The sequence below is a fragment of the Oncorhynchus masou genome, chromosome 2 (genome assembly GCF_036934945.1).
Source record: "Oncorhynchus masou masou isolate Uvic2021 chromosome 2, UVic_Omas_1.1, whole genome shotgun sequence".
NCBI classification, from domain to species: domain Eukaryota; kingdom Metazoa; phylum Chordata; class Actinopteri; order Salmoniformes; family Salmonidae; genus Oncorhynchus; species Oncorhynchus masou.
In genome coordinates this window covers 8,677,943-8,690,465 of record NC_088213.1, presented here as the reverse complement: position 1 = coordinate 8,690,465, position 12,523 = coordinate 8,677,943, and the positions used below count along the sequence as shown (strand labels likewise).

At 41.0% G+C, this 12,523-nt stretch overlaps 1 protein-coding gene across 1 annotated transcript in view; it reads right to left on the bottom strand.

Moving 5' to 3' along the window:
- Positions 1-12,523, bottom strand: part of LOC135552433 (fibronectin type III and SPRY domain-containing protein 2-like) — a 70,513-nt gene that overhangs the window by 29,468 nt on the left and 28,522 nt on the right. The window contains exon 6 of the mRNA XM_064984042.1: positions 1,458-1,625. Coding sequence (XP_064840114.1) covers positions 1,458-1,625 — 168 coding nt within the window. The remainder of the gene's footprint in view (positions 1-1,457; positions 1,626-12,523) is intronic.

Below are 12,523 nucleotides of genomic sequence, written 5' to 3'. Positions count from 1 at the left end.
ATGTCCTGATTCTAAGTCAGATTCGCTGTCCTGATTCTACATTCTGATTCTACATTCTGATTCTACATTTGGATTCTACATTCTATGTTCTGATTCTACATTCTAATTCTATGTTCTGATTCTACATTCTGATTCTATGTTCTGAGTCTACATTCTGATTCTATGTTCTGATTCTACATTCTGATTCTACGTTCTGATTCTACATTCTAATTCTACATTCTGATTCTACTTTCTGATTCTCTGTCCTGATTCTCTGTCCTGATTCTACATTCTGATTCTACGTTCTGATTCTACGTTCTGATTCTACATTCTGATTCTACGTTCTGATTCTCTGTCCTGATTCTAAGTTCAGATTCTCTGTCCTGATTCTACATTCTGATTCTACGTTCAGATTCTAAGTTCAGATTCTAAGTTCAGATTCTACATTCTGATTCTACGTTCTGATTCTACGTTCTGATTCTACATTCTGATTCTACGTTCTGATTCTCTGTCCTGATTCTAAGTTCAGATTCTCTGTCCTGATTCTACATTCTGATTCTACATTCTGATTCTATGTTCTGATTCTACATTCTGATTCTACATTCTAATTCTACATTCTGATTCTACATTCTAATTCTACATTCTGATTCTACGTTCTGATTCTCTGTCCTGATTCTAAGTTCAGATTCTCTGTCCTGATTCTACATTCTGATTCTACGTTCTGATTCTACATTCTAATTCTACATTCTAATTCTACATTCTGATTCTACGTTCTGATTCTCTGTCCTGATTCTAAGTTTAGATTCTCTGTCCTGATTCTACATTCTGATTCTACGTTCAGATTCTAAGTTCAGATTCTAAGTTCAGATTCTAAGTTCAGATTCTACGTTCTGATTCTACGTTCTGATTCTACATTCTGATTCTACGTTCTGATTCTCTGTCCTGATTCTAAGTTCAGATTCTCTGTCCTGATTCTACATTCTGATTCTACATTCTGATTCTATGTTCTGATTCTATGTTCTGATTCTACATTCTGATTCTACATTCTAATTCTACATTCTGATTCTACATTCTAATTCTACATTCTGATTCTACGTTCTGATTCTCTGTCCTGATTCTAAGTTCAGATTCTCTGTCCTGATTCTACATTCTGATTCTACGTTCTGATTCTACGTTCAGATTCTACATTCTGATTCTACATTCTGATTCTACGTTCTGATTCTACGTTCTGATTCTCTGTCCTGATTCTAAGTTCAGATTCTCTGTCCTGATTCTACATTCTGATTCTATGTTCTGATTCTACGTTCTGATTCTATGTTCTGATTCTACGTTCTGATTCTAAGTTCAGATTCTCTGTCCTGATTCTACATTCTGATTCTATGTTCTGATTTTAAGTTCAGATTCTACATTCTGATTCTAAGTTCAGATTCTACATTCTGATTCTAAGTTGTACTGGTGGTGGTTGTACTCGTTGCTACCGTCAGGCCCCTTGGTGCTGTCTACAGCCGGCGTGTCCTCCAGGACAGGTCTGTAGTAGAGCTCGTAGTATTCCACAGAGTCGTCTGAGAACAGGCTCCAGCACACACGCAGAGACGTCCGCGTGGCCGAGTTAGACACCTGGGGGTTGATGACCGGGGCAGAGGGGGCTGGAAAGAACCATGATCGTGCCGTTACAGAGAGAGAGGAATAGCTTTATGTGAATTCATTTGTAATGCATTGACGTTTTATTTTCCTCTACAGAGGTTTATTTCATGGTGTTGACTCTTTGTTTGACTGTGACAACATAAAACTAAGTTTCTATTCCATTGATTTCCACTCTGCCTCTCCCCCACAGCCAATTCTAAACACAAAGGACTTTATTAAGACTATTTTATTACAGGATTTTTAAACATTTTGAAACTTCTCTCAAATGTGTGTCCTTCCGTGGAATCAGAGATTCTGAGAAACAAAACAAATCTGTCTGAGGTGAGTCACCAAGTGAATCAAAGATAGACACACGTCACAGACCGGTTCTAATGACACCCTACTGTAGGGCAGGGTAGCGGCAGGGTAGCCTAGTGGTTAGAGCGTTGGACTAGTAACCAGCAGGTAGCCTAGTGGTTAGAGCGTTGGACTAGTAACTGACAAAGTACAAATCTGTCTGAGGTGAGTCACCAAGTGAATCAAAGATAGACACACGTCACAGACCGGTTCTAATGACACCCTACTGTAGGGCAGGGTAGCCTAGTGGTTAGAGTGTTGGGCCAGTAACCAGCAGGTAGCCTAGTGGTTAGAGCGTTGGACTAGTAACCGGAAGGTTGCAAGTTCAAATCCCTGAGCTGACAAAGTACAAGTGTTGTTCTGCCCCTGAACAGGCAGTAAACCCACTGTTCCTAGGCCGTCATTGGAAATAAGAATTTGTTCTTAACTGACTAGTTAGATAAAGGTAAAATAAAGTGCAGTACCTTGGACTAGATCCGTAAGGGCCCTGGTCAACACTATATAGGGAACAGGGCCCTGGTCAACACTATATAGGGAACAGGGCCCTGGTCAACACTATATAGGGAACAGATCCCTGGTCAACAGTATATAGGGAACAGGGCCCTGGTCAACACTATATAGGGAACAGGGCCCTGGTCAACACTATATAGGGAACAGATCCCTGGTCAACACAATATAGGGAACAGGGCCCTGGTGAACAGTATATAGGGAACAGGGCCCTGGTCAACACTATATAGGGAACAGGGCCCTGGTCAACAGTATATAGGGAACAGGGCCCTGGTCAACACTATATAGGGAACAGGGCCCTGGTCAACACTATATAGGGAACAGGGCCCTGGTCAACACAATATAGGGAACATGGTGCCATTTGAGGCACACAGGCATAATCTCTCTACAGACTGACATCACAGCCATAATCTCTCTTCAGACAGACTGACATCACAGCCATAATCTCTCTATAGACAGACTGACATCACAGCCATAATCTCTCTATAGACAGACTGACATCACAGCCATAATCTCTCTATAGACAGACTGACATCACAGCCATAATCTCTCTATAGACAGACTGACATCACAGGCATAATCTCTCTTCAAGACAGACTGACATCACAGCCATAATCTCTCTATAGACAGACTGACATCACAGCCATAATCTCTCGACAGACTGACATCACAGCCATAATCTCTCGACAGACTGACATCACAGGCATAATCTCTCTTCAAGACAGACTGACATCACAGCCATAATCTCTCTATAGACAGACTGACATCACAGCCATAATCTCTCTATAGACAGACTGACATTACAGCCATAATCTCTCTATAGACAGACTGACATCACAGCCATAATCTCTCTTCAGACAGACTGACATCACAGCCATAATCTCTCTATAGACAGACTGACATCACAGCCATAATCTCTCTATAGACAGACTGACATCACAGCCATAATCTCTCTATAGACAGACTGACATCACAGCCATAATCTCTCTATAGACAGACTGACGTCACAGCCATAATCTCTCTTCAGACAGACTGACATCACAGCCATAATCTCTCTATAGACAGACTGACATCACAGGCATAATCTCTCTATAGACAGACTGACATCACAGCCATAATCTCTCTATAGACAGACTGACATCACAGGCATAATCTCTCTATAGACAGACTGACATCACAGCCATAATCTCTCTATAGACAGACTGACATCACAGCCATAATCTCTCTATAGACAGACTGACATCACAGCCATAATCTCTCTATAGACAGACTGACATCACAGCCATAATCTCTCGACAGACTGACATCACAGCCATAATCTCTCTATAGACAGACTGACATCACAGCCATAATCTCTCTATAGACAGACTGGCATCACAGCCATAATCTCTCTATAGACAGACTGACATCACAGCCATAATCTCTATAGACAGACTGACATTACAGCCATAAGACAGACTGACATCACAGCCATAATCTCTCTTCAGACAGACTGACATCACAGCCATAATCTCTCTATAGACAGACTGACATCACAGCCATAATCTCTCTATAGACAGACTGACATCACAGCCATAATCTCTCTATAGACAGACTGACATCACAGCCATAATCTCTCTATAGACAGACTGACATCACAGCCATAATCTCTCTTCAAGACAGACTGACATCACAGCCATAATCTCTCTATAGACAGACTGACGTCACAGCCATAATCTCTCTTCAGACAGACTGACATCACAGCCATAATCTCTCTATAGACAGACTGACATCACAGCCATAATCTCTCGACAGACTGACATCACAGCCATAATCTCTCTATAGACAGACTGACATCACAGGCATAATCTCTCTTCAAGACATACTGACATCACAGCCATAATCTCTCTATAGACAGACTGACATCACAGCCATAATCTCTCTATAGACAGACTGACATCACAGCCATAATCTCTCTTCAGACAGACTGACATCACAGCCATAATCTCTCTTCAGAAAGACTGACATCACAGGCATAATCTCTCTATAGACAGACTGACATCACAGCCATAATCTCTCTATAGACAGACTGACATCACAGCCATAATCTCTCTTCAGACAGACTGATATCACAGCCATAATCTCTCTATAGACAGACTGACATCACAGGCATAATCTCTCTATAGACAGACTGACATCACAGGCATAATCTCTCTATAGACAGACTGACATCACAGCCATAATCTCTCTATAGACAGACTGACATCACAGCCATAATCTCTCTATAGACAGACTGACATCACAGCCATAATCTCTCTTCAGACAGACTGACATCACAGCCATAATCTCTCTTCAAGACAGACTGACATCACAGCCATAATCTCTCTATAGACAGACTGACATCACAGCCATAATCTCTCTTCAGACAGACTGACATCACAGCCATAATCTCTCTTCAGACAGACTGACATCACAGCCATAATCTCTCTTCAAGATAGACTGACATCACAGCCATAATCTCTCTATAGACAGACTGACGTCACAGCCATAATCTCTCTTCAGACAGACTGACATCACAGCCATAATCTCTCTATAGACAGACTGACATCACAGCCATAATCTCTCGACAGACTGACATCACAGCCATAATCTCTCTATAGACAGACTGACATCACAGGCATAATCTCTCTTCAAGACAGACTGACATCACAGCCATAATCTCTCTATAGACAGACTGACATCACAGCCATAATCTCTCTATAGACAGACTGACATCACAGCCATAATCTCTCTTCAGACAGACTGACATCACAGCCATAATCTCTCTTCAGAAAGACTGACATCACAGGCATAATCTCTCTATAGACAGACTGACATCACAGCCATAATCTCTCTATAGACAGACTGACATCACAGCCATAATCTCTCTTCAGACAGACTGATATCACAGCCATAATCTCTCTATAGACAGACTGACATCACAGGCATAATCTCTCTATAGACAGACTGACATCACAGGCATAATCTCTCTATAGACAGACTGACATCACAGCCATAATCTCTCTATAGACAGACTGACATCACAGCCATAATCTCTCTATAGACAGACTGACATCACAGCCATAATCTCTCTTCAGACAGACTGACATCACAGCCATAATCTCTCTTCAAGACAGACTGACATCACAGCCATAATCTCTCTATAGACAGACTGACATCACAGCCATAATCTCTCTTCAGACAGACTGACATCACAGCCATAATCTCTCTATAGACAGACTGACATCACAGCCATAATCTCTCTTCAAGATAGACTGACATCACAGCCATGATCTCTCTATAGACAGACTGACATCACAGCCATAATCTCTCTTCAAACAGACTGACATCACAGCCATAATCTCTCTATAGACAGACTGACATCACAGCCATAATCTCTCTATAGACAGACTGACGTCACAGCCATAATCTCTCTAGACAGACATCACAGCCATAATCTCTCTATAGACAGACTGACATCACAGCCATAATCTCTCTATAGACAGACTGACATCACAGCCATAATCTCTCGACAGACTGACATCACAGCCATAATCTCTCTATAGACAGACTGACATCACAGGCATAATCTCTCTTCAAGACAGACTGACATCACAGCCATAATCTCTCTATAGACAGACTGACATCACAGCCATAATCTCTCTATAGACAGACTGACATCACAGCCATAATCTCTCTTCAGACAGACTGACATCACAGCCATAATCTCTCTTCAGAAAGACTGACATCACAGGCATAATCTCTCTATAGACAGACTGACATCACAGCCATAATCTCTCTATAGACAGACTGACATCACAGCCATAATCTCTCTTCAGACAGACTGATATCACAGCCATAATCTCTCTATAGACAGACTGACATCACAGGCTCTCTATAGACAGACTGACATCACAGGCATAATCTCTCTATAGACAGACTGACATCACAGGCATAATCTCTCTATAGACAGACTGACATCACAGCCATAATCTCTCTTCAGACAGACTGACATCACAGCCTATAGACAGACTGACATCACAGCCATAATCTCTCTATAGACAGACTGACATCACAGCCATAATCTCTCTTCAGACAGACTGACATCACAGCCATAATCTCTCTTCAAGACAGACTGACATCACAGCCATAATCTCTCTATAGACAGACTGACATCACAGCCATAATCTCTCTTCAGACAGACTGACATCACAGCCATAATCTCTCTATAGACAGACTGACATCACAGCCATAATCTCTCTTCAAACAGACTGACATCACAGCCATAATCTCTCTATAGACAGACTGACATCACAGCCATAATCTCTCTATAGACAGACTGACGTCACAGCCATAATCTCTCTATAGACAGACTGACGTCACAGCCATAATCTCTCTTCAGACAGACTGAGTCACAGCCATAACTATAGACAGACTGACATCACAGCCATAATCTCTCTATAGACAGACTGACGTCACAGCCATAATCTCTCTATAGACAGACTGACATCACAGCCATAATCTCTTCAGACAGACTGACATCACAGCCATAATAGACAGACTCTCTTCAGACAGACTGACATCACAGCCATAATCTCTCTATAGACAGACTGACATCACAGCCATAATCTCTCTATAGACAGACTGACATCACAGCCATAATCTCTCTATAGACAGACTGACATCACAGCCATAATCTCTCTATAGACAGACTGACATCACAGCCATAATCTCAGACAGACTCTTCAGACAGACTGACATCACAGCCATAATCTCTCTATAGACAGACTGACATCACAGCCATAATCTCTCTATAGACAGACTGACATCACAGCCATAATCTCTCTTCAGACAGACTCACAGCCATAATCTCATCACAGACCATCACAGCCAATCTCTCTATAGACAGACTGACATCACAGCCATAATCTCTCTTCAGACAGACTGACATCACAGCCATAATCTCTCTATAGACAGACTGACATCACATCCATAATCTCTCTATAGACAGACTGACATCACAGCCATAATCTCTCTATAGACAGACTGACATCACAGCCATAATCTCTCTTCAGACAGACTGACATCACAGCCATAATCTCTCTATAGACAGACTGACATCACAGCCATAATCTCTCTATAGACAGACTGACATCACAGCCATAATCTCTCTTCAGACAGACTGACATCACAGCCATAATCTCTCTTCAGACAGATTGACATCACAGCCATAATCTCTCTTCAGACAGACTGACATCACAGCCATACTCTCTCTATAGACAGACTGACATCACAGCCATAATCTCTCTATAGACAGACTGACATCACAGCCATAATCTCTCGACAGACTGACATCACAGCCATAATCTCTCTATAGACAGACTGACATCACAGCCATAATCTCTCTACAGACAGACTGACATCACAGCCATAATCTCTCTTCAGACAGACTGACATCACAGCCATAATCTCTCTATAGACAGACTGACATCACAGCCATAATCTCTCGACAGACTGACATCACAGGCATAATCTCTCTATAGACAGACTGACATCACAGCCAGCCTCTATAATCATTGACTACAGAAGCAGCATGAAGATTGTCTGTATTCCCTATGTAGTGCACTGCTTTTGACAAATAGGCTCTAATCCAACGTAGTGTTCTATATGGGAATAGGGTGCCATTTGGGACACAATCGTTGACTCAGTCAAGCTTCAGCAGAATGAAAGCATCACTCAAAAGTGCCTGACTCGTCACTCCAGTGGTCCAATGTAATGAAATACTCCGAGAAATTAAATCACTTTTGCATCAAAGTCATTTGTTTCTAAGCAACCAAACTCCCTTAGCGAACCTCCATTTAAATAAAAGGTACAGTTTGGAGTCTGGAAGGATTTCTCTGGGGCTCTGCTCTACTCTGTTCCAAGCTCATACACTTGATCTAAATCAGGGATGGGCAACTTTGATGGGGGTGGGGGCCACACAAAAAATCTGAACTCATCATGGGGGCCTGCAGTGGCTCGCGGGTCTGCGTATCCACATCCATACCCCCACCTTGCCAGAAAAACATTTTAGGGCCCCCCTCTGACAACGAGAGAGAAAACGTTTTAGAGTAAAGTTAAAACAAGAATGGGCAAATCTACACATTTTGGCACGAGGCGTAGAGAACATTTTGCCGTTTTTAAAACAAGAATGTGGCAAATCTACACATTTTGGCACGAGGCGTAGAGAACATTTTGCCGTTTTAAAACAAGAATGTGGCAAATCTACACATTTTGGCACGAGGCGTAGAGAACATTTTGCCGTTTTAAAACAAGAATGTGGCAAATCTACACATTTTGGCACGAGGCGTAGAGAACATTTTGCCGTTTTAAAACAAGAATGTGGCAAATCTACACATTTTGGCACGAGGCGTAGAGAACATTTTGCCGTTTTAAAACAAGAATGTGGCAACATTTTGGCACGAGGCGTAGAGAACATTTTGGTTTTAAACAAGAAGGCAAATCTACACATTTTGGCAGAGTAGAGAACATTTTGCCGTTTTAAAACAAGAATGTGGCAAATCTACACATTTTGGCACGAGGCGTAGAGAACATTTTGCCATTTTAAAACAAGAATATGGCAAATCTACACATTTTGGCACGAGGCGTAGAGAACATTTTGCCGTTTTAAAACAAGAATGTGGCAAATCTACACATTTTGGCACGAGGCGTAGAGAACATTTTGCCGTTTTAAAACAAGAATGTGGCAAATCTACACATTTTGGCACGAGGCGTAGAGAACATTTTGCCGTTTTAAAACAAGAATATGGCAAATCTACACATTTTGGCACGAGGCGTAGAGAACATTTTGCCGTTTTAAAACAAGAATATGGCAAATCTACACATTTTGGCACGAGGCGTAGAGAACATTTTGCCGTTTAAAACAAGAATGTGGCAAATCTACACATTTTGGCACGAGGCGTAGAGAACATTTTGCCGCAAATCTACACATTTTTAAAACAAGAATGTGGCAAATCTACACATTTTGGCACGAGGCGTAGAGAACATTTTGCCGTTTTAAAACAAGAATGTGGCAAATCTACACATTTTGGCACGAGGCGTAGAGAACATTTTGCCGTTTAAAACAAGAATATGGCAAATCTACACATTTGGCACGAGGCGTAGAGAACATTTTGCCGTTTTAAAACAAGAATGTGGCAAATCTACACAAAGGCAGAGAACATTTTGCCGTTTTATGGCAAATCTACACATTTTGGCACGAGGCGTAGAGAACATTTTGCCGTTTTAAAACAAGAATGTGGCAAATCTACACATTTTGGCACGAGGCGTAGAGAACATTTTGCCGTTTTAAAACAAGAATGTGGCAAATCTACACATTTTGGCACGAGGCGTAGAGAACATTTTGCCGTTTTAAAACAAGAATGTGGCAAATCTACACATTTTGGCACGAGGCGTAGAGAACATTTTGCCGTTTTAAAACAAGAATGTGGCAAATCTACACATTTTGGCACGAGGCGTAGAGAACATTTTGCCGTTTTAAAACAAGAATATGGCAAATCTACACATTTTGGCACGAGGCGTAGAGAACATTTTGCCATTTTTTTAAAACAAGAATGTGGCAAATCTACACATTTTGGCACGAGGCGTAGAGAACATTTTGCCGTTTTAAAACAAGAATGTGGCAAATCTACACATTTTGGCACGAGGCGTAGAGAACATTTTGCCGTTTTAAAACAAGAATGTGGCAAATCTACACATTTTGGCACGAGGCGTAGAGAACATTTTGCCATTTTAAAACAAGAATGTGGCAAATCTACACATTTTGGCACGAGGCGTAGAGAACATTTTGCCATTTTAAAACAAGAATGTGGCAAATCTACACATTTTGGCACGAGGCGTAGAGAACATTTTGCCATTTTAAAACAAGAATGTGGCAAATCTACACATTTTGGCACGAGGCGTAGAGAACATTTTGCCAAGAATTTTAAAACAAGAATGTGGCAAATCTACACATTTTGGCACGAGGCGTAGAGAACATTTTGCCGTTTTAAAACAAGAATGTGGCAAATCTACACATTTTGGCACGAGGCGTAGAGAACATTTTGCGTTTTTAAAACAAGAATATGGACACATTTTGGCACGAGGCGTAGAGAACATTTTGCCATTTTAAAACAAGAATATGGCAAATCTACACATTTTGGCACGAGGCGTAGAGAACATTTTGCCGTTTTAAAAACAAGAATGTGGCAAATCTACACATTTTGGCACGAGGCGTAGAGAACATTTTGCCGTTTTAAAACAAGAATGTGGCAAATCTACACATTTTGGCACGAGGCGTAGAGAACATTTTGCCGTTTTAAAACAAGAATGTGGCAAATCTACACATTTTGGCACGAGGCGTAGAGAACATTTTGCCGTTTTAAAACAAGAATATGGCAAATCTACACATTTTGGCACGAGGCGTAGAGAACATTTTGCCGTTTTAAAACAAGAATGTGGCAAATCTACACATTTTGGCACGAGGCGTAGAGAACATTTTGCCGTTTTAAAACAAGAATGTGGCAAATCTACACATTTTGGCACGAGGCGTAGAGAACATTTTGCCGTTTTAAAACAAGAATGTGGCAAATCTACACATTTTGGCACGAGGCGTAGAGAACATTTTGCCGTTTTAAAACAAGAATGTGGCAAATCTACACATTTTTGAGAACATTTTGCCGTTTTAAAACAAGAAATGGCGTAGAGAACATTTTGCCGTTTTAAAACAAGAATGTGGCAAATCTACACATTTTGGCACGAGGCGTAGAGAACATTTTGCCGTTTTAAAACAAGAATGTGGCAAATCTACACATTTTGGCACGAGGCGTAGAGAACATTTTGCCGTTTTAAAACAAGAATGTGGCAAATCTACACATTTTGGCACGAGGCGTAGAGAACATTTTGCCGTTTTAAAACAAGAATGTGGCAAATCTACACATTTTGGCACGAGGCGTAGAGAACATTTTGCCGTTTTAAAACAAGAATGTGGCAAATCTACACATTTTGGCACGAGGCGTAGAGAACATTTTGCCGTTTTAAAACAAGAATGTGGCAAATCTACACATTTTGGCACGAGGCGTAGAGAACATTTTGCCATTTTAAAACAAGAATGTGGCAAATCTACACATTTTGGCACGAGGCGTAGAGAACATTTTGCCGTTTTAAAACAAGAATGTGGCAAATCTACACATTTTGGCACGAGGCGTAGAGAACATTTTGCATTTTGCCGTTTTAAAACAAGAATGTGGCAAATCTACACATTTTGGCACGAGGCGAGAGAACATTTTGCCGTTTTAAAACAAGAATGTGGCAAATCTACACATTTTGGCACGAGGCGTAGAGAACATTTTGCCGTTTTAAAACAAGAATGTGGCAAATCTACACATTTTGGCACGAGGCGTAGAGAACATTTTGCCGTTTTAAAACAAGAATGTTTACATTTTGGCAACAGAGAAATTTGCCATTTTAAAACAAATCTACACATTTTGGCACGAGGCGTAGAGAACATTTTGCCGTTTTAAAACAAGAATGTGGCAAATCTACACATTTTGGCACGAGGCGTAGAGAACATTTTGCCGTTTTAAAACAAGAATGTGGCAAATCTACACATTTTGGCACGAGGCGTAGAGAACATTTTGCCGTTTTAAAACAAGAATGTGGCAAATCTACACATTTTGGCACGAGGCGTAGAGAACATTTTGCCGTTTTAAAACAAGAATGTGGCAAATCTACACATTTTGGCACGAGGCGTAGAGAACATTTTGCCGTTTTAAAACAAGAATGTGGCAAATCTACACATTTTGGCAGGCGAGGCGTTTTAAAACAAGAATGTGGCAAATCTACACATTTTGGCACGAGGCGTAGAGAACATTTTGCCGTTTTAAAACAAGAATGTGGCAAATCTACACATTTTGGCACGAGGCGTAGAGAACATTTTGCCGTTTTAAAACAAGAATGTGGCAAATCTACACATTTTGGCACGAGGCGTAGAGAACATTTT